This window comes from Littorina saxatilis, linkage group LG9 (assembly GCF_037325665.1).
Source record: "Littorina saxatilis isolate snail1 linkage group LG9, US_GU_Lsax_2.0, whole genome shotgun sequence".
Lineage (NCBI taxonomy): Eukaryota > Metazoa > Mollusca > Gastropoda > Littorinimorpha > Littorinidae > Littorina > Littorina saxatilis.
In genome coordinates, this window is record NC_090253.1 from 21,393,674 (window position 1) to 21,415,478 (window position 21,805).

At 40.5% G+C, this 21,805-nt stretch overlaps 2 protein-coding genes across 4 annotated transcripts in view; one reads left to right on the forward strand and one right to left on the reverse strand.

The window, feature by feature from the left end:
* LOC138975582 (protein N-terminal glutamine amidohydrolase-like) overlaps positions 1 to 21,805 on the forward strand; it is a 570,098-nt gene that overhangs the window by 500,657 nt on the left and 47,636 nt on the right. The window lies entirely within an intron of this gene.
* LOC138975584 (uncharacterized) lies at positions 4,450 to 20,219 on the reverse strand. 3 transcript variants are annotated; one of them, XR_011458685.1, is made up of 4 exons: positions 19,528 to 20,219; positions 17,374 to 17,741; positions 15,358 to 15,504; positions 4,450 to 11,515 (listed from the first exon to the last, which is right to left on the reverse strand). XR_011458685.1 is itself a non-coding variant. In XM_070348309.1 (3 exons), exons 2-3 carry the CDS (start codon positions 17,735 to 17,737, stop codon positions 15,458 to 15,460), a joined length of 411 nt encoding a protein of 136 aa, XP_070204410.1. In that variant the 5' UTR covers positions 17,738 to 17,741; positions 19,528 to 20,217; the 3' UTR covers positions 11,571 to 15,457. The 3 variants fall into 3 exon arrangements, 1 of the variants encoding a protein (XP_070204410.1); XR_011458686.1 differs by lacking the exon at positions 4,450 to 11,515 and having other exon boundaries at positions 11,572 to 15,504; positions 19,528 to 19,681; positions 19,841 to 20,218; XM_070348309.1 differs by lacking the exon at positions 4,450 to 11,515 and having other exon boundaries at positions 11,571 to 15,504; positions 19,528 to 20,217.

Consider the following 21,805-nt stretch of genomic DNA (forward strand, 5'->3'; position numbering starts at 1 on the left):
CAAAATCATGTACAGATTTCTGTACAGCAAACACTACCCGAAACCCCACCTATACGGCGTGTATGACCTTGAGAGCTTCAGTCAACGCTTGAATTTTGCAGTGGTAACATCTGGTTTGCTCTCGCAGAGCTGAGCATATTTGTTGTCAAGAAGGATCGAGCAGAAAAAATAAACGACTTGGCAGGGATTCGAACTCAAGGCATCGGGGCCTCGAAATGTCGGGGCCGATGTCTTAACCGCTAGGCCACTTCACCAGTATTGTCAAAGATAAAAAATTGATAATTTTATATCATTCTACGCTTGAATTATCATTTATGCGTTGCAAAAACGTAAAAATTGACATTAAAATTTGCCTTTATTTGCAAACATGTTTTACAGAATCGCAGTACATGTTTACACCGTCATGCTACACGACATTCGCGCCATGCAAATAGCTGCGATATCTCTATTTACAACATGCAAGAAAATGACAAGAACAGTAATTGAATCTCTCCAAAGCCAGTTGAAACCAGACATCTAAGAAATAGTTATACATGTATTCACTTCTGAACAACCGGCACGGTTGGCCTAGTGGTAAGGCGTCCGCCCCGTGATCGGGAGGTCGTGGGTTCGAACCCCGGCCGGGTCATACCTAAGACTTTAAAATTGGCAATCTAGTGGTTGCTCCGCCTGGCGTCTGGCATTATGGGGTTAATGCTAGGACTGGTTGGTCCGGTGTCAGAATAATGTGACTGGGTGAGACATGAAGCCTGTGCTGCGACTTCTGTCTTGTGTGTGGCGCACGTTATATGTCAAAGCAGCTCCGCCCTGATATGGCCCTTCGTGGTCGGCTGGGCGTTAAGCAAACAAACAAACAAACAAACAAACTTCTGAACAATGGGCGGATAGAGATATAAATCATGCTGCTTCAAGAATAACATAACATGAATTCATATCAATGTTTTTCCTTCATTTTCTCAATTGGCGCAGTAGCCTAGTGGTTAGGACATGAGACACGAAGTCGAGAGTTCGAATCTTCGCCGGGGCGTTTATTTTTTCCCCTTGATCTCTCTTGAAGATAAAATATGATCAGTCTTGAGAGAGCAAACCGGCTGTTATCCCTGAAAAATTCAAGCGTTGACTGAAGCTCTCAAGGTCATACACGCCGTATAGGTGGAGTTTCGGGTAGCGTTTGCTGTACAGAATTCTGTACATGATTGTATCCCTATTTTTCAACCTCGTAGCCCAGGAAAGTCATAAATAGACCACAGCTTTAATCTCCAGAGCTGTGTACCAGGGAAAACCATGTTATAAAGTAGACTTTTTATTAAATTTAACTTGAGACATTTAAGCTGTACAAATTAATTTCATTCACAAATACTAGTTTCATAAATATCCTTGGCCTGCAGAGATAGAATAACAAATACTTGCACATTTTGTTTGTCTTAGTGTTCAGTAAAAATACAAAGGTTTTAAAGTAAAGCACCTTCATAACATGGAAACCGGAAGTTGTGACATGAATTTGAATACTGCTAACACTACCAAGAAAATAATATATATATATATTCTATGTTGTTTTGTTGCAAGTCTGCATCATTAACAACCTGGAGTATTACTGGAAAAAAATTATTACTAAAGAAAATATGTATACTCTCGATACTCTCCATGCACATGATTTTTGTGCAGACGAGAATTTTTGCAATTCAATAAAAGGGCGACCACCCAGTAAAGTCTTGGTTCAATTATTTTCTTTTTATGGGTTAGTTGTTAGCAACAATGTAACCGACAAACTTCAAACTGAATTTTGGTGCTTTCCTCTAACATATATTATATATTTGAAAAAGCATCAATGTTTACCTGTGTCAAGTTTCTTTTTTGGGAGAGTATACATTCAAGTTGCCATTTAATACATGTTTTAAGGACTGAAAATACATGTCACAAAATGGGAAACGGCCCAGGAGAATAACTTGTATGTAAAGCAGCAAATGATAAACACATGGTTTTACCCCTGAAAGCTCCAAAGATTTGGGAAAATGAATCTCGTTTGCCTTCACATATCAAACTGAACGTCAAGCAGCTCAAAAAAAGTCTCAAGAAAAGTTACGCTTTCAAAATAGCATTTCATTCTGTGTCGCAAAGCATGCTTAACATTTCTACGCTTCTACAAATGAACACAAGCATGCAATAATTCCCTCTCTTTTGAGTCCTGGTACTTGTATGCTTATTAAGAAAGCGGGATGATGTTTCCTTTATTTCAGAATTTCTTTTTTGTCTTGTTTCAGATGGAAAGTGCGGAGAAACCACCATCTCAGATTTCGTGTTTTTCATGTCTGGGAGCCGGTCCACAGTACCAGGAGGGTACCAGAGTCCTCTGACCGTGGTGTTTGTGGACACACCCGAAAAGCCACTCCCCAGAGTGTCAACTTGTGCCCTCAGAATGCAGGTGTCTGCCCGACACGTCAAGAACTGAGGCAGAAGCTGTCCCAGGCTGTTCTTGAAGGGGGTGGATTTTATTTATTGTAAAAACTTTCCTTCAATGGTGCGTTTAGTTTCTGCTTGGTAGCCGTAGCTGTTGGTGTTTCTATCTGTACACACCCTGGGGGGGGGGGGGGGGGGGGTGTGTTAACGTTGAACTTTGAAATCTTAAAATTATTAAGACAAGGTGTGTGTGGTTTTTTCTCTCCGTAAAATAAGCTTTATTTTAGGTGCCTGTACCGTACATCATTTCTTACTTGCTATTAAATGCAAGAGAGAGACTTTCGAAGATTTGATGTTTGTGTTTCGCATTATTTTTGCTTGGTAGCCGTAGGTGTTGGTGTTTCTTTCTGTACACGCCCTGCGAAAAAATGTTTGTTCTGCAATTTTGAAGAGAATTCACAAATGTATTCAAACTGAATTATTTGAGGTCATGCTGCAAAGGAAAAAAAAAACATGACCCTGATTTAAACGGTTTCCTATACTCCTTTACATACCTTGTTTTTGTTTTGATTGTTTTCTTTGCTTTTTGCAGGGGGGGGGGGGTGTTTAACGTTGAACTTTGAAATCTTAAAATTATTAAGACAAGGTGTGTGTGGGTTTTTTCTCTCAGTAAAATAAGCTTTATTTTGGGTGCCTGTACCGTACATCATTTCTTACTTGCTATTAAATGCAAGAGAGAGACTTTCGAAGATTTGATGTTTGTGTTTTGCATTATTTAAATTGCCGTTGTGTTTCAAGAGTGTGTTCTGTTCTTATTTGTTTTTTTGCACCACTGTTTGTCATTATGTTGCCTGCCTTTCGTGTTCCGTGTAACGCTGTCCATGGAAAACATGTAAAGCATTGTATTTCTCTCGACTATTGATCAAGTAAACTAAGCACTTCACATCATATCAGGTATCAGTTACCTAATGTACAGAATAAATGGTTCAACCCCCCTACTACACGAATAACACGTTGCCAGCAAAATATCAAAAGCACTCGGACTAGCGTTACAGTGTCCCATACAAAACTTGGCAATATACACCATAAACCGGATACAAACAAATCAATTGCACGCTAACAACTTTGTTATACTGTCTCATAATGGTATACAAATTAATAAACTCAAAAGCGTTTGTAACAGTTATGATAATGTGATATTCGTGCCCTGTGTAACGATAGTCTGTTTTTATGTTTTACCAAATTAACCAAAACTGGCGTTGTCTACTGCTTTTCCTTTTATAGTTTTACACTCCTCTGTAGTGAAGGTCACTGCTCACACAAGGGCGGGGATGTAGCTCAGTCCTGTTGGCCGCTGTCAGCGCGAGTTCGTCCCCACGTTCGGCGAGAGATTTATTATTGCTCACAGTCAACTTTGTGTGCAGACTCTCCTCGGTGTCCGAACACCCCCGTGTGTACACGCAAGCACAAGACCAAGTGCGCACGAAAAAGATCCTGTAATCCATGTCAGAGTTCGGTGGGTTATAGAAACACGAAAATACCCAGCATGCTTCCTCCGAAAGCGGCGTATGGCTGCCTAAATGGCGGGGTAAAAACGGTCATACACGTAAAAGCCGTGGGAGTTTCAGCCCATGAACGAACAAACGGCTCACACAATTTCAGCTTTCTTGTTTAGTTTATAAATTTCAGCCTCAATTCCTCGTCTCTGTAACCAGTATTAAATAGTGACTGTTTTGCTAACTGTTCAGCTGTCACCTGCCAAGTAGAACCGATGTATTCTTTATGATGTGATAAAATTAAAGTATTCATTCCACTTTGTGATGGATGAACTCGCAACTGCCAAGTATTACCAGTCTTATGATGGGATAAAAATTAAGTATTCATTCCATTTTGTGATAGGTTAACTCTCAACTGCCAAGTAATACCAGTCTAATGATGTGATAAAAATATTCATTCCATTGTGTGATGGGTTAACTCTCACCTGCCAAGTATTACCAGTGTGTCTTGTGATGTGATAAACATAAAGTATGCATTCCATTTTGTGATGATTTTCCTTATTTAAAGTGGATTTTCTGCATGACACTTGTTTGATTAAAATTAATTGTATTTGTGGCAGACAACTTGAGTTATGTTTTGTGTTTTTGTAAAAACTTGTTTTTTTTAATATGACTGGAAATGAGACTAGCAGCCATGAATCCATAACTACATTTTGCTGTCCATCATAGACATCTCACTCGCACATGTTCATTGCCTCACCATACAGGAATCAAAATCCATACAAACAATTTGTATTATCCAATATTCAAACTTGTCATACACATTTATTAATACACAAGAATTATGTGTCATACACATTCAAGCAATCAAGATCCAATAAATGTATATAATTGATGTTCTTAAAAAGACTACACACACACCTAAATATATAGGTGATCTTTGAAATGGGACATTTACATGCAAAATTCAGAATGCAAACGGAGCTTTGGCTTGCAAATTTAATAGTCATTAACCAGCACATAATATGAATAATTTTTGAAATTGTTGTGATACTGATTCAATTTTTCACATAAAATCAGAATTTCATTTATTTTAGTTTCCTGATACAAATGATTCGTCTAGCTTACCTTGAATAAACATACCAATACGTCAAAAAGTAGGACATCTGAGCTCAAAGATTAATACTGTAGTTTGGTTTGAAAAATCTCTAAATACACATAATTACAAAAACAAAACAAAATTCCGTGATAGAACATGTACTGATCTTGCAACTAAAGTAAAAAGGGGACTCGGGTGTGCTGTTAAAATTGTTGGCACATTTTAGTATCTAAAACTCACCTTTGATTTTAGGGCAGGGGCTCACATCCATGAGAGGTGGTATAGGACAAATGTCCTGGACAATGCAAAAGTGATAGGACATTTGTCCTGAACAAAACTAAATCAATAGGACTTTGTTTTTTTGCAACAAAACGTAAATTTAATTAAACGTGACTCGTTTATTGTCACACAATTAACAGAACAAATAAATTAATTTTCTTGGCAAAAAGGTATAACAGAACAAATCAAAGTAATAACAACGTGTTGTTTTGTCTGTGAGCTAATGACGACAATTCACTGTGATTGTTCCTTTCTCTTGCTGAAGAGCATGCGCTTTCTGGTGGATGCCCACAATTACACAACCTTCACCACCCACTGTTTCTTTTGAATGTCATCCTTTGGCCCCTCCAGGTAGCAAATCAAACTACTGTAAATTGGAAAGTACTGACAATGTCCGGATCAAATGAAAGCATAATCGGACAATGGCCTCTTTGTGACAAAAACAATAGGACATATGTCCTCTTGCATGAAAAAGTATATGACATTTGGAAAAAATATCCGTGTATGTCCGATGTCCGACGTGGATGTGAGCCCCTGTTAGGGGGTGCCTATTCTTTCTTTATTCGGTGTTTAACATTGTTTTCAACCACGAAGGTTATATCGCGACGGGGGAAGGGGGGAGATGGGATAGATCAATCAATCAATCAATATGAAGCTTATATAGCGCGTATTCCGTGGGTACAGTTCTAAGCGCTTGTCGAAGAGTTGTCAACACAGGACTAACAAAGAAACTAACATCTTCAGACGGACACGAACCCTATCACACACTAGCAAACCCTGGTAAACAAACAACTGTTTAACAACAATGTACACATCAATAGCTAGGTCAAACAAAATAATATTAAGCACAAAGAAAACACCTCTCACAGAGCACAGCACAAGAATGTCTTTTGAGGCACAGCCACTTGTCAATTGTTTCTTGTTCACAAAAGCACTTAATCAAAAATTTGCTCCAGGGGCTTGCAACGTGGTACAATATATTACCTTACTGGGAGAATGCAAGTTTCCAGTACAAAGGACATAAAATTTCTTACATACTGCTTGAGTAAAATCTTTACAAAAATTGACTATATTCTATACAAGAAACACTTAACAAGGGTAAAAGGAGAAACAGAATCAGTTAGTCGCCTCTTACGACATGCTGGGGAGCATCGGGTAAATTCTTCCCCCAAACCCGCGGGGGGTACCTATGCGACTGACCACAATGTTTACTTTCATCAGGCACAAAGTTCTTCAGCAGAAGAATGATTAATATTCTAGCAACAAACATGCAATAAATTCATACATGATTATTGATGTTCAAAAAATGCTCTACACTACTTCACCAAACTAAATGGAGAACTGAAAATGTTTAAAACACTTTCTTTCTTTATTTGGTGTTTTCAACCACGAAGGTTATATCGCCACGTGGAAGGGGGGGGGGGGGGGGGGGGAAGATGGGATAGAGCCACTTGTTAATTGTTTCTTGTTCACAAAAGCACTAATCAAAAAATTGCTCCAGGGGAAAACACTAACCATAAACAATAAACACCACTATGAGGTTTGATAGGTAACTTAAAGGGACCTTGACCTTCAATGAACGTTGCAAAAAGCTTATGTTCTGATGAATATGGGTGAATGAGGCACCATTGAATATAAAAAGAAAAATAACTGATTTGACTCTAGTTAAACTATGGCGCTCATGGCATCATACCAAAGTTTGAACGAGTATCCCTTTCACTGTTCTGTACAGCTGTGAAAACACAGTGAGACATAATAATAATGAACATAAATTAATCACCCCTTCTCGCCAGAGCTCACGGCAAAACACAATAGCAAAACAAATCAGAGCATTCACACACCGACACACACAAAGTCGTTAAAGGTTTATTGGCTGCGGCAATAATAGCCGCAAGAATAATCCTTTAGTTAGTTCAAAGTACCCAAGCATGTCCTGTATACAAAAGTAAGGCGATTGAGATTTTATTTTGTTTTTTTTACACAAGCCAGAGAACACCAGTGCTTGTGAGAGCAAAACGTTTGCCCGTAGGGAAGTGAACCTTCCTTATCTTTCGCACCAGAGAGCTGTTCAAAAGGGGTATTGTGCAAGTTGGCTATTAAACCATTGTAATTCGGAAAATGTCTTTAACCTTCGCCGGCACTCGTGGGTCCGTGCGGACCCAGAAGGGTGTTTGATTGCAAATATCTTTTAAACGAGTTGGAATTTTTTAATGAGCTTTTAGAAATGCCTCAGACACCTAACAAGCTATCATCTCCTAAAAGCTCATTAAATTTCAGTGATAATTAATTAATTAATTAATGGTCAAATTTAGACTACACACGGAAGCATTTGTGGGGACGTGCGGACCCATACTTCTCAAAGAAGGAAAAGCGTGTATACCCTTCCGAGGCACTCGTGGGTCCGTGCGGACCCAGAAGGGTGTTTGATTGCAAATGAGACAGTGACAAAAGGTCAGGTGTCATGTCTACTGTCCCGAATGACACACGATTGCTGACATTTCACCATTGCCAAAAGAATAAACAAATAAGAAATAGGTAGAAAATGAATGTGAAAACTGACTTTGATTGTTGATCAGTATTTTCTATACCACTAACAAATAATCTACTTACACATAGCTGTTTGGCAAATGTATGTTGCATGGGACACACTGACATGAAAGTGGAAGATGTTTTTCCCTCTAGAGAAACTACATATCAAGTTACACTTTTTGTGCTCTTCCATTCCAGTTGGCAATCAATTGTTAACGCATGTTATTAGAAAAAATAGAACGAAAACAGATTAGATAGAATGAAAAATGTACTGGTGATGTCATTTGGGACATACTGACATGAAAACGTCACCTTTTGTCATTGTCTCAAATATCTCTTAAACGAGTTGGAATTTTTTAATGAGCTTTTAGAAATGCCTCAGACACCTACAAAGCTTTCATCTCCTAAAAGCTCATTAAATTTCAGTGATAATTAATTAATTAATTAATTAATTAATGGTCAAATTTAGACTACACACGGAAGCATTCGTGGGGACGTGCGGACCCATACTTCTCAAAGAAGGAAAAGCGTGTATACCCTTCCGAGGCACTCGTGGGTCCATGCGGACCCATACTTCTCAAAGAAGGACAATTGTGCAAACCCTTCCGTGGCACTCGTGGGGCCATGCAGACCCATAATATTTTACCAAATACCGTGTGCAGTCTAAATTTGACCATTAATTAATTAATTAATTATCACTGAAATTTAATGAGCTTTTAGGAGATGATAGCTTTTTAGGTGTCTGAGGCATTTCTAAAAGCTCATTAAAAAATTCCAACTCGTTTGAGATATTTGCATCAAACACCCTTCTGTGTCCGCACGGACCCACGAGTGCCACGGAAGGATATGCATATTTTTCTTTCTTTGAGAAGCATGGGTCTGCACGGCCCCACGAGTGCCACGGAAGGATATGCACATTTTTCCTTCTTTGAGAAGCATGGGTCTGCACGGCCCCACGAATGCGTCCGTGTGTAGTTGATAACGAGTGCCGGCGAAGGTTAATGGCTGAATAACAATGAGTTCCTTTATACGTTGGATTGGGCAAGCCATATATATATATATATAAATATATCTAGCATCAATAAACCTAAAAATACACTAAGGTCTTTTTCAAAAACAATAGTCTGTTTTAAAAACTTTCAGCAATTTTCAACCTTATAAATCTATACTATAGATACATCAAAAGAAATTTGGTCAGACATGGGATTCAGAAAAAGTGATAATTAAGGAAAAAAAAAGTGGGGGTCTGGGGGCCGCAGAAGGCCCCCAGTAGGGTCCAGGGGCAACGCGAAGCCCCCAGAAGCTGAAGGTTTTTAGTATTTTAGACACACAAAAATGGCCCTGAAATGCATATTTCAGCTTAATCATAGCCCCCCCCCTCCCTTTCTCTTCCTTCCCATGTTTCTCAAATTAATTTTACGCTAAGACTCAAAATAAGGAGGAGAAAGAGAGAGAGAGAGAGATGGGGGGGGGGGGGGGTGGTGGTGGCGTGTGACGGTGTGGTTTCAATGTTCTTACCTTGTCGGTGCCAAACGACCCCAGTGACTGATTACACGACTGGGTTTTCAGGATAGTCAGGTGCTTGTTGCTTTTCAAGTGGCTTTTGAGGGCAGTCTTTCCATTGGAACCGTAGTTGATAACATTAACATCGTTGCACAAAGTGCACTAAGCTTTTCCCGGCAAGTTGATTTTAGCAAAAGCATCGCCAACTTTCAGTTTCACGTCTTGTGTCTTCTGGCCTTTCTCGTATTTCCAGCTCAATGATACAACTTCATCGAGCCAGTCGAATCTCCAGAGATTTTTCTTGTACTTCTGCTGGTCAATTTCCCGGGATAGAACGGTTTCGTCTCGCTTTAGCTTCCTCATCATTTTTGCAAGTGGCTCGAAGCGATGTAAAAATGGCGCCGAATCATTCTCATACGGTATGCTTTAGCTTATACTGAATCCCCGATAGCTACGTTGAAACAGTGACTGTAGGAGACAAAGACACAGAGCGCGTTCCCATACGGATCGACCAGCAACAGTCTGACCGTTTTAGGAACCAACCGTTCAAGAATAGTATGGAATGGAGCGTCGCGATCAGCGGACCGTCCGAAAAACTTGGGTCTTTACCTACATATACCCCAACATTTTCTCAGCGGATTTGCACGAATCTCAAGAATGATCCCTGGAGCCTAAAAATTTACGGAATTCCGTAATTTTACGGAAGAATCCCATGTCTGTTTGGTGCAATTAAACAGGTAACCTAATGGCAAATCATTGTGTAAAACTTTCTTTACAACTTTCTTTCACAAAGTGTACATATTTATTTTTTTTTTTTTAGCAATATTGTTTTCGTGGTGCAGTACCTGTGTTTAAAAATAATAAAATACACAGCGGACATAATTTCGCTTTATTTGAATGACTTTCCACTTTACAAAGATTGGTTTAGAATTAGAGCGCAGATTTAAACCAATTTGAAAAAAACAGTTGCTTATACCTTCTACCATGCTTGGTACTTTGAACAAACTTTATGATTGTTTTTGAGGCTTACATTGTTGCAGCACAATGCTGCTCAGTGCAAATTAACTTTTTTGAAGGCGAAGTGTCTGCACCCAGACACATCCTTACTCTGAGGTCTGAAAGCAAACCCGCAAATTGAGGCACACCTCCCAACGCCATGCAAGATATTGCAGATTTATTGCACGATTACGTGGCTGGAGCGGATAGGGCAAGTAGCCTAATAAGTTTACAATTTAAAACGAATGCTTCTTTCATTGACAAAAGCAGTAATCATGTGTCAAAACACTGGATCGGCTTTGGAATGCGCTTGTAAATAAAAGTAGACAATGAATTTTTCTTGTGATTCCACTGACCAATCTGCTTGTAGTCTGGACAATCAAGCGTACAAAATATGGCAAAATCGTATGGGTTCACAGGTCTGCTATACACTTCAGGTTTGGGGTGTCCACAAGCTAACTTTTTTTTTACTCGAGCATGTTGGCAACGAACTGGAGAACAACATCTGACCATGTTGATCGGTGGGTGGCCCACTCCGAGGGTCAATGCGCTCCGTTAGTTGCACGAGCTGTTCCTCAGAGAGGGGGCAAGCCGTGGCAGGCACATCCTAACGACTGTCTGGCAAAGGATGGTCCTCGATTATCGATTGAAGGCTTCTCCCTTTCCAGAAGTCCTGTACTGCTGTGGATGTGCTGGCTCGTCTCTCCAGCATCCCCCTGAAGAAGAGCTGCAGGGGAGTTCTGTTGCGCTCTGTCCTCAGGGGTTGGTGGTTCTTCTGTTCCACAATCCACTGTAGGGACCGGTTCAGCCTGGGCAGAAAAACATAGTGGAGGGCCCACAAGTGAATGGGATTGTCCATGTTCAGTATCCCCAGACCACCTTCTGCCTGTGGTGTTCCCATTGCAGTAAACAGGTCATGGTAAGGGTTCACCACATCTTTCCAGACGTCGAGCCAGAGACGCTCGATCCTTTGGTTATGGTCACTGCGGCCTTGCATCGCACTGCCTCTCCCTTCTCCCCTGTGTTCATTCATGAGGGCGACGACATCCAGATTCTCGCCACCATGGTCCATGCGGACTCTTGACGGGAGTCCAAAGCGTTGGGTTCCACCCAAAAACAGATCCCGAACGGTCTCTGACCTGTTGTTTCGGTGGCATGGAGGAAGGTAGTGGCCCGGCTAAAGCCATCGATTGCCCCATGAATCACCATTTTCCACCTGCAATATAACAAACAGAGATCCGTTTCCATATGTGATTTCACCACACAAATTCTGATTAAAGAGTTATTGGGAAATAAGTACAGGTAACATGCTCAGTAAATATTAAAAAGTAATGGTCAAAGTGCTTTTTCATGACCGAGAATCAAGACCATTATTTTTAATATATATCATTGAGAAAAGGTGTGTAACCCATTTAATCCACCTTTCTTCAATTTTGCAAAGAAATAAATCAAGAAAAGCAATTGCTTTATATGACTTTTCTTCGTCATGTCCATAAGCCTTAAGGGTCTTGTAGGTCTTAAAAGGAGGATTCCACTAACTGCTGGGACTCTAAAATTTGATAAAAATAAGCAAAATTTTGGTAATGTCTGCTGGTTAATAACACATACAATTCAGTGAAATTTAATAAAAATAACTGAGAAAACCGCAATGTAAAGCTTTTACAAACTTGACCCCACTGTGACCCCAAAATGTGACAGGGATCAACCAAACTAGGGTCACGTAGGTAGATGATCAAATCCTTCAAGTATTCAAAGTTTCAAAGCTCAAGCTTCAAAAACACCTGAGATAACATCAATGTTAAGATATTTTGATTCGAACATGACCCCCTGTGACCCCAAAACTTGACGAAGGTCAATCTTCTTCTTCTTCAGCGTTCGACGATGGCTGTGTCTAGATTCTTTGGCCCGTGATGTTGACGAAGTGGGCTGTGACGAAGGTCAATCAACCTTATGTCGTCTTCTTCTTCTTATGCGTTCGTGGGCTGAAACTCCCACGTGCACTCGTGGTTTGCACGAGTGGAATTTTACGTGTATGACCGTTTTTACCCCACCATTTAGGCAGCCATACGCCGCTTTCGGAGGAAGCATGCTGGGTATTTTCTTGTTTCTATAACCCACCGAACTCTGACATGGATTACAGGATTTTTTCGTGCGCACTTGGTCTTGTGCTTGTGTGTACACACGGGGGTGTTCGGACACCGAGGAGAGTCTGCACACAAAGTTGACTCCGAGAAATAAATCTCCCGCCGAACGTGGGGACGAACTCACGCTGACAGCAGGCAACTGGATACAAATCTAGCGCGCTACCCACTGAGCTACATCCCCGCCCACAATCTTATGTCAAGTTGGTAGATTATCAAAACCTAGAAGTGTGCGTACTATTAAAGCTCTAGCTAAAAACACATCTGAGATAACATCAACGTTAAGTTTTTATTAAACGAACATGACCCCGCTGTGACCCCAAAATTTGATGAGGGTCAACGAAACTGGGGTCACTTCGTGAAATCATCAAACCCTAAAAGTGTGCAAAGTTTCAGAGGTCTAGCTGTATAAACTTCTGAGATAACAGCTCAACGTTACATTTTTTGTCCTTGGACAGACAGCCTGCCCACAGCACACATAATTATTTTGATCAAGTATTATTCACTCAGCCAGTCTACCTGCACAAGCATGTGATTAATCCATGGTTGAAGAGTTCTGTGAAAATTGCGCAATTCTGCAAACTCTTTATAGCAGTTAATTTAATTTCGAATAAAATAAAGTACATAGTTGTTCTGCTAAGACGATAAGGCAAATATTTTTGCGTTCTTTTCATGTTTAAGTATCTCGGGAAAAAAAGTTCTATTTATGAAGTGAAATATAATTGACCTACAGATTACTGTCTTTTTATTTGTACAAATGCAAAATGGGAACAACTCTATTTTCTACACAAAATATGAGAGTTACTTGCCTTGAGACCTTGTGTCTGGTACAACGTAGATTTTGATTTAGAAAACAACCAAACTTATGGATCTTATATTGGATTCTGTGTGTTGAAACCTGAAATGAATAGTGTAAATGCAGTATGTATGAGCTCTTTCCTCTTTCGAATATTTGAGCATTCAGAACTTTTCAGTCACCAAGCAGTGACCACACAGTGTGGTTTCTCAACCTATGAGCTATCGAGGATTCAGACTGGTTGCTGGGTGGTTATTTGTTAGGACTAGGTAACTTGGTATTCACCGAAAAGTATTCCCCCCTCTGCTTATTTCTCTGTTAACTTGAAGGGGTGTTTATTGTTAAAAAAAACACCAAGCAACCAAATTTAAATAACCACCCAGTAGAAATGGTAAGGTATAACCAGAATATGTTTTGTATTCCGTGGGGAAATCATCAATGGACCAGTCTTTCATTACATATCCAGAAAATGACAAAATAAAAAGAAAAGAAAAGAAAATACTTGCACACGACTCACCTTCGTTACCCACCTACCCCTTAGAAGACGCCCTTCCTTTTACGATCCCAAACAAGACATTTTCAAGACCCTGTTTCATAGCTGCCAACCCCTGTGAAGCCCAAAGAGTAGCATTTTGGAACTTTCACCCAATGTCAGAGTTGCAATTGGTGTTTATAAGCGTAGCACTCGCATAATCTTAAATTTGAATCGCAAGCCCGCATTTAAAATGCCATCAAAAACGTTTGTAAGATTCTGAGAGCTCTACGACATTACAACCGTCTAAACATAGTTCAATGTCACACGCTTTCCTTCTTTGCCACTACTAAAGCAAACGTATGCAAGATTGTATGTTACACGCTTTAGGAGCATGGCAAGAACGGATTCAAACTCAAAATCGTCACTCCAAAAAAACATAAAATGCACACACGACTTTTATTTCTCCTGCTGTTATCGTTTCTTCTCTTTACAGATTCTTCAACGCTCAGAATACTGAAAACGGCACCCCAGACGACAGTACTGTTTCCATACGCGAATTTAACTTCCCTTGGAAAGTGGTTCGCTCAGGAGGCCTGTTTGTCTGACACTATAAGGACAGAGTTCTGAACATAGATGACAAAGATTCCGGAATGAACAAACATTTTGCGGATGCAGACACAGAAAGACGTCATGAAGAATGAGATGCTTCAAAAGATACAGACTGTGACGATGACTGTGACGTCATTCCCATATAACGAGACGTCATTCACAGTTGTTCGGTCACTTCCGTCAAAAAGTAGATTTAGACAATCAACGTAATCTCGTGTGGAAGAAAACGTCTGTCACACAACCAAGTCGGAATAGCAGGTATTATTACCTATACACGCAAAGTCTGTCGAATTCTTCGGCAAAAATCGTTGAAAATGATTTGCCCGCATCGGCGTGGAACTTGCACCATAATCTTCACCACCCTTACGTTTCCCCGTTTTTATCCTGTCTCCCTCCAGTTTCCACTTCTAACACCGTCACTGTGCACAGCTTACAACTTAACAAGTGCATTGCATATTCTAATCAAATTCACAATTGGCGCATAGAGTCACCGGAAATGCGAATGCTTGCAATAAAATTCACGATTTGCTAAGCAAGTCACGTGGACAATATCGAGTCATAACGGAGTGGTTCCCAGCCATCGGTACTCGACTAGTTATGCAATGTTCATTGTTGATTGTCAAGCAATAAGTGAACATTTTGCACGCTTGTCATTTTTTTTTTTTTTTAGCGTAGCAGCTCAGGGCTTAGAGTAGCAGCGTAGCAATTCCTGCAAAATCGGAGCATGCTGCGCCAAAATCGTAGCAATTGGCAGGTATGCTGTTCTCTAAGATATTCTGCTCATAACCTCTGTAAGTTTACCCCCATTATAAGACCTTATTATCTCAGGGTTATGTAGGTCTTAAAAGAAAGATTCCAGCGTCATAAAATAATGTTTAAGAGAATTCCTTATGCCACCTGTATCAATCCACTCAAATTCCATGTTCAAACTGGCACAACCCCCAACATCCTCCCCACCACCGGACACACTCAACATTCACCAAATTTTGAAAAAGGATTTTTTTGTGCCCAGTGTATGTATTTGTAGCTGTACTCACGATATCAACTTGTGGTATCCGTCTAGATGCCAGAGAGCGTTTGGTCCTGATACTTGGTACAGACGACGTCTCGTGGGCCTCAACGCCAAAGCTCTGACAGCTACTCCACCAGGATCAACCCGCTGGATGGCTCCCCGTACTCTGTGCCTTTGTGGAGCGTGTAAGAATACAACTTATTACACTAACGTGACATACCACTCATGTCATAACAATACCATTCACTCTACATTGCATGTGTAAAGAGGTCTTGTCTGACAAGGACCTGATTTTTCACTGCCTCCAATACCGAAACAAGCGTCCTTCTTTGAACACTCGGAAGAATTTTAAGAACGTAAACACCACACCAGTGACATTTCCTTGCTTTGACATAAAAGATTACACGAGGCATTCGGAGAGATCCAGGTTCAATTTTTAAGCTTCTTCAATCTGGGCGCTTCGACAAAGGGACATTTACAGCAATGAACATGCAACAGTATGTACAGGGTCCCCACTGGTTTTTAGAAACAAAATTCCATGACTTTTCCATGAGCCTCAATAGCATTTTCCATGACTAGATCCACAGGTCGCCATTTCCGAACACGCAAACTTTTTACATCTTGTCACTGCCAGTTTTGACACTGGCTTGCTTTGCACTGAATTTGAGTCAGTTTCTACGCAGTGTCTCTTTGACAAGCAAGTCAAGCATTTGCTACGCAGTCAGATTATCGGTAATGTTTGCTGGTCCTGTCATTTCACTAAACTGGACCAGCCACTGTTTGTATCCATCTGCACTTTCGTAAATTCCGTTTCATAACCGTCACTAACACTGTGACTTGACGCACTGTCATTTTTTTCACCGCGATACACAGTTCATTGCGAAGATCTTCCTTGGTAATTCGTTCCAATTCCGCATACTTTTTGTTGTCAAGAAACAACCCGAAAGAAAGCTGGCGTGCTAAAGGTTAATTTTTTTTCTTTCTTATTTATGTTAAATTCCATGACTTGAATTGAAATTCCATGACTTGAATTGAAATTCCATGACTTTCCAGGCCTGGAAAATTAAAAATCAAATTCCATGACTTTCCATGACCTGTACGAACCCTGTATGTAGGATAAACAGAATACTACATGGCTTCCTGTTTGATACCAGTTTTACACTAGTGTTTTGAAATATTGTTCGCAGTTTAATATTTAAAAGCACAACTTGTGTAAAACTGGTATTTCATAGGAAACCATATAGTATTCTCTATGTGGACAACAATGTCACAGGCTTACCCACTAAAGTTCTTTAGGAGCTTCTGACACATTTGCCTTAAAAACAACATGCAAAATAACTTGTGGAATCCAAAAGCACCATGCCACATTAGTGGCCCAATTAGAGCTGCAGACTATTACGCTTTCGATGTAGCATGCTACTTGTAAAACAGAAAATGCTACTTCGTTATACAGACACTCTACAATGTTCATTTGTTCCTGCTGCTGTTTTCTTGTCTGAACACAGTTATTGCAACATTTGTGTCTTGACATATAAACATGCAGGTGCAGTGGATTATAAGATGATGCAATACTTAAAGATAAACACCATTTGCTACACTATAAATTCAAGATTGCTACACATGAAGCTTCATAGGGGCTGACAGCTCTGCATCATACACCTGCACATAAATCTTACTGACTGAGTTGATGTGTATTTACACATTGCACACCTCCCACATTGAAGTAAACAATTGAATATCTTCAGTTAATCGAAGTACACTTAAAGATGAAGTTCTCTCCATAGGAATACTGTGCATCACCCTTGCATGTAAGTGAACTCAAAGTACTATGTGAACAGAACAGAACCAATTCTGGTCTGTTTGCAACCGCATGAACGCAGGAAAGAGATCATTGTCAGATTGAATTACAATTAACATTGACACGCTTCCATTTGAAACTTTTCAGTTGTCATTGTGGATTGACGCCCCGGGCCCCAGATCCTGCATTTAACTTTATCCTCGACGAACAAAACAACAGGCACCAATTCGGTGGCCGCCTCACCTGTGATTGTGTTGACCAGGTTGGCAACCGAGCCAGACAGGGTAGAATTGCTGGTACCGGTTGTCATCGATCCCGATGTTGAGGCGATGGCCTCACGATCACCCGAAACAGCTTCTTGCAGACGTTGGTTGTCTTTCTGGAGCGAGACAATGGCCACTTGGCAGGTCTCTTGCCGCTCCCCCAGCCTGCGTAGCTCAGCCAATACCGCGGCCAAAGCAGTGGCGCTTTCTTCCCCTCCTGCTGTGGCTGACTCAAACCCACCGGGTTGTCGCTGCGCGGCTGTCTGGTTGCTGGCCCTCGGCCGACCTGCAGCGGCTCGGGTCACTTCGGCTACCCGCCTTGATGCTGCCCTCCTGGGAGGCATATTCCTGTGCATAAAAAACAGGATATGTGAACACAGCCTTATTTGTCAGATTACTGAGAATTACACATAAGCCTTGAACTTGTCTGCTGCTCCTTGCAGGAGTTAACAACTCCTTCACTGTTCAGCCTGTAAAAGGTGTTTAATATCCCATACTTCTGAAGTTGTCACCAGATTTTGGGAGTCTGAAATACAAACCAAAGAAATTGATTAAAATCTGGCCCAAAGTACTTCAAACCAATTGTGTTTTCTGTGTCAAACTCAAATCCTGGCACCCAGTACCCCCACCAAACGAGTTTGGAATCTCTGAGGCTCAATACATTTATGACAAACAGAACACCAACAGGAAATTACATCATGGTTCTCTGAACTGTCACACACCAACATAATACCTGGCTAACAAATCCACATACTAACTAATGTTGGAATCTCTGAGGCCCTATAGCTTAATTTGACAAAAAGAACAACAGCGAACCATGTTTTCTGATTCTCTGAAAAATCAGCCCCACCATGAAATATTACCTAGCCCACGGTACATGTACTTTAACCAAAATAGTGTTTGTAATCTGTGAGGCACCAGCCAACACAAGTGACAACAGTACCTCCACATGAAATATTACCTAGCCCACAGTACCACAATCAAAATAAATTTGGAATCTCCTAGGCAAAATAACAGGTGATTGACAAAACAGTACTTCCACAGGAACCAATATTTCCTGATTCACTGAAATGACAAACACCTGAGGTAATTGACATACAGTACCTCCACAGGAACAAATATTCTGATTCTCTGAATTGACAAACGCTCACATGAAAAGGCATCGTAACACCAACATGTTCATCAGAATCTCACCTGAAAATTATTTCCAAGTACTCTGGAAAAACACTGATCCATACTATCCACCAACACAGAAACATACTGTTGAAACATGTCACGATATCTTGATTTGACAGAACACTCAACAATCGTGTTGATCGAAGAACCATTCCACCTTGAACTGGTTTTTAGACAAGGGACATCATCCACAACGAGCCTGTCATAAACTCGAGTTACTTCCCATCTACCGATCTGGTTGACCCCATTTAGAGCCGTCGATTTATAATGCCACCCACCCGCATCAAACAAGAAAGAAAATGTAAACAATTTGAAGATTCCCTGTTCCTATACCCGTGCTTTGTAAGCTGATCAGTCAAAACGCACAATGCAACCTGACCCGGCTACAACATTATTTAATCACACAAAAACCGACTGTGTTTATCGCCTGACGAAGGGACTTGTACAACCTGGCCTGTCCTGACGTTGCTTGATCTTCTTGATCTTGATATGTTACGCCAACAGGTCCCAAGCTTGGGAATATACGTTTGCTAGATGCACACCATCACCCAGGAAATGACGCTGCAAATTCAGGTAACGTAAACTGTTTTCCAGCGGAAAACATAAAATCATGGTCCCAAAATACAACTCTAGGGGAGTCCACAGTGCCCTGCCGAAGCAACGCATTGACCTCCATAGCTGCGGCGTTGTATGATGGATCGAAACACACACACAGACAGACAGACAGACAGACAGACAGACACACACACACACACATACACCACGACCCTCGTCTCGATTCCCCCCTCTACGTTAAAATATTTAGTCAAAACTTGACTAAATATAAAAACGGTATTACTTAACTTTAAAATCAGAATCTGTGACTGTGAAACATTGGTCCATTTCTCAGTTGTTTTTCAACAGTTTAAAATTCCTTTTTGAAGCTTTACTATTCTAATATTCAGCACAGAAGAGTTACCTGAAGTACTGTCCTCTGTCCTTTCAGACGAGCTTGTATCATTAAGGACCCAGTAAGCTTGTTGGAAGCAGTAATTGGTTCCACCAACGCATCCAACTCTTGATCAGATATCCTGGAATACACCATGCGTTGTACTTGTAGCATTCCATTTTCCCTGAAAATTGCCAAACACTTTTATTACTTGCGTTGTATCGATAAACGAAGCACAAGTAAGAAACAATAATAAAAGCAAAGAAAATAGCAACACGATATGCAAACATCTAACAAAGCCGAGCAGGCAGAATGACAGGTCTAATGAAAAACAAAGAGGTACCGATTCGGAAACAAGATCGCGATTCTTTCCTTCGCTGCACGACGCAAATCTTCTGTGACCTTTGACCAAACGTAGCTTCCACATTCGATCACCGTGCTCAGCTTAATATTTACAACAGAAAGCCGAGGGGGTGGAATACCGAGATGAACCTACAGAAATGTGCATCCTCAAACCTGACATATTCATCCCAACATTTAATGAACTCCAAAACACAGAAAGTTGCTTGAAATCACACGCCATCTTTGATTGCCACTGCCAGTGGTCGGTCTGACTAATTACTACGCGACCGCACGCGACCACACGCGACCTTGCACTACCTCAAACTAAAGCAGGTGCATGTACTATTTTTATATATATATAGTATCTTCACAACATTATCTGACTTTATACCAAGTTTTAAGTCAAAGAAATTAAAAATAACGGAGCTATAAATATAATGTATTTTGCGACGTGCTATCGAGCTAAAGTGAAATCATCCGATGTTTGCACTTTTGCTCGCTAGCTCTTTGAAAATGCATCAGAATTAACTTTGTTTTTACTTCTCTGACTTAAAACTCGGTTCAAAGTATGATCATGTTGTGAAGATACTAGATATATAAAATGTTACATGAATATTATTTAGTTTGAGGTTGAGCCTGCGTTCTTAAACGAATGCGAACATGGTCGGACGCTGAATCACGATGATTTCACTTTAGCTCGATAGTTCGTCGCAAAATACATTATAACTCCGTTATTTTTAATTTCTTTGACTTAAAAATTGGTATGAAGTCAGACATTGTTGTGAAGATACTATATATAAAAATATTACGTGAACATGCTTTAGTTTGAGGTCGCGCAAGGTAGTGCAAGGTCGCGTGTGGTCGCGTAGTAATTAGTCAGACCCCCAGTATTATCAAACCGGGACCCGGTACCCGTGTTTCAAAGATCACGCATTGTTTCTTCCATTAAGTCACAAATGAACAAGCAAACAAAACGTTGCTTACCTTCTTAAAACTTCTTCTGGCTCATTACCAGACTGCAACAAATTGACGCAATGGTGGGCTGTTGGAAGGTGCATGGCGCAAACCGGAAGTAGTATCTCCACGAGATTGTCGCTTTGCATGTCGTACATTTTCCGATTCAAGTTCTAATTTGTTCCAGCTGCATTTATTAAATGCAGCTGCATTTAAAAATAAATACAGCTGTATTTAAAAATAATTACACCTGTATCTAAAAATAATTACAGGTGTATTTATTTTTAAATACAGCTGTATTTACTATTAAATACAGGTGCAATTATTTTTAAATACAGCTGTATTTATTTTTAAATGCAGCTGTATTTAAAAATAATTACACCTGTATTTAATAATAAATACAGCTGTATATATTTTTAAATACAGGTGTAATTATTTTTAAATACAGCTGTATTTATGATTAAATACAGCTGTATTTATCATTAAATACAGGTGTATTTATTTTAAATTACAGCTGTAATAGTTATGAGCCAAACGGCTTTCCATAAATCTGCCATTGCCACAGTCCGTTCGCCTGACTGACGTAGCAGGGCGCAAAAATGTCAGAGGGAAAACATACATTATCGCTGTGTGTTTGAACACACAGGGACCAAAGCCGATAATACGGACCGCTCCGACCAGCCGGTCCGACGTTTGATGTCTAGATGGGTTAGAAAAGAAGGGGGGTGGGGGGGAGTGGGGGGTGGGGGTGGGGGGTGGGGGTGGAGTTGAGGCAAGGATTGCCTGAGCTTCGAGGCCGGAGGTAGAGAAAATACTGCGTACCTGTCTTGCGTTGACGGCGGGGAGGGCCAGGAATTTGGCCAGGTAGATATAGACACAAGGGGGGTCTCTTTCTGTTTCACTCTCTATACTTTCTCTCTCCGTACTTTTCTCTCCCCGCCGGTTGAGTTTTAGCAGTTAAGTAATATTGACGAAGATAGACAATTGAGGCAAAATGCGACAGTGTAAAGAG

What these genes read in the sequence shown, in the direction of transcription:
- LOC138975584 (XM_070348309.1), bottom strand. Translation starts at nt 17,737, where the DNA reads ATGCCTCCCAGGAGGGCAGCATCAAGGCGGGTAGCCGAAGTGACCCGA. An exon ending in CCTGGTCAACACAATCACAG is followed by an intron (nt 15,505 to 17,373) that starts GTGAGGCGGCCA and finishes CGCTCCACAAAG; the next exon opens with GCACAGAGTACGGGGAGCCA.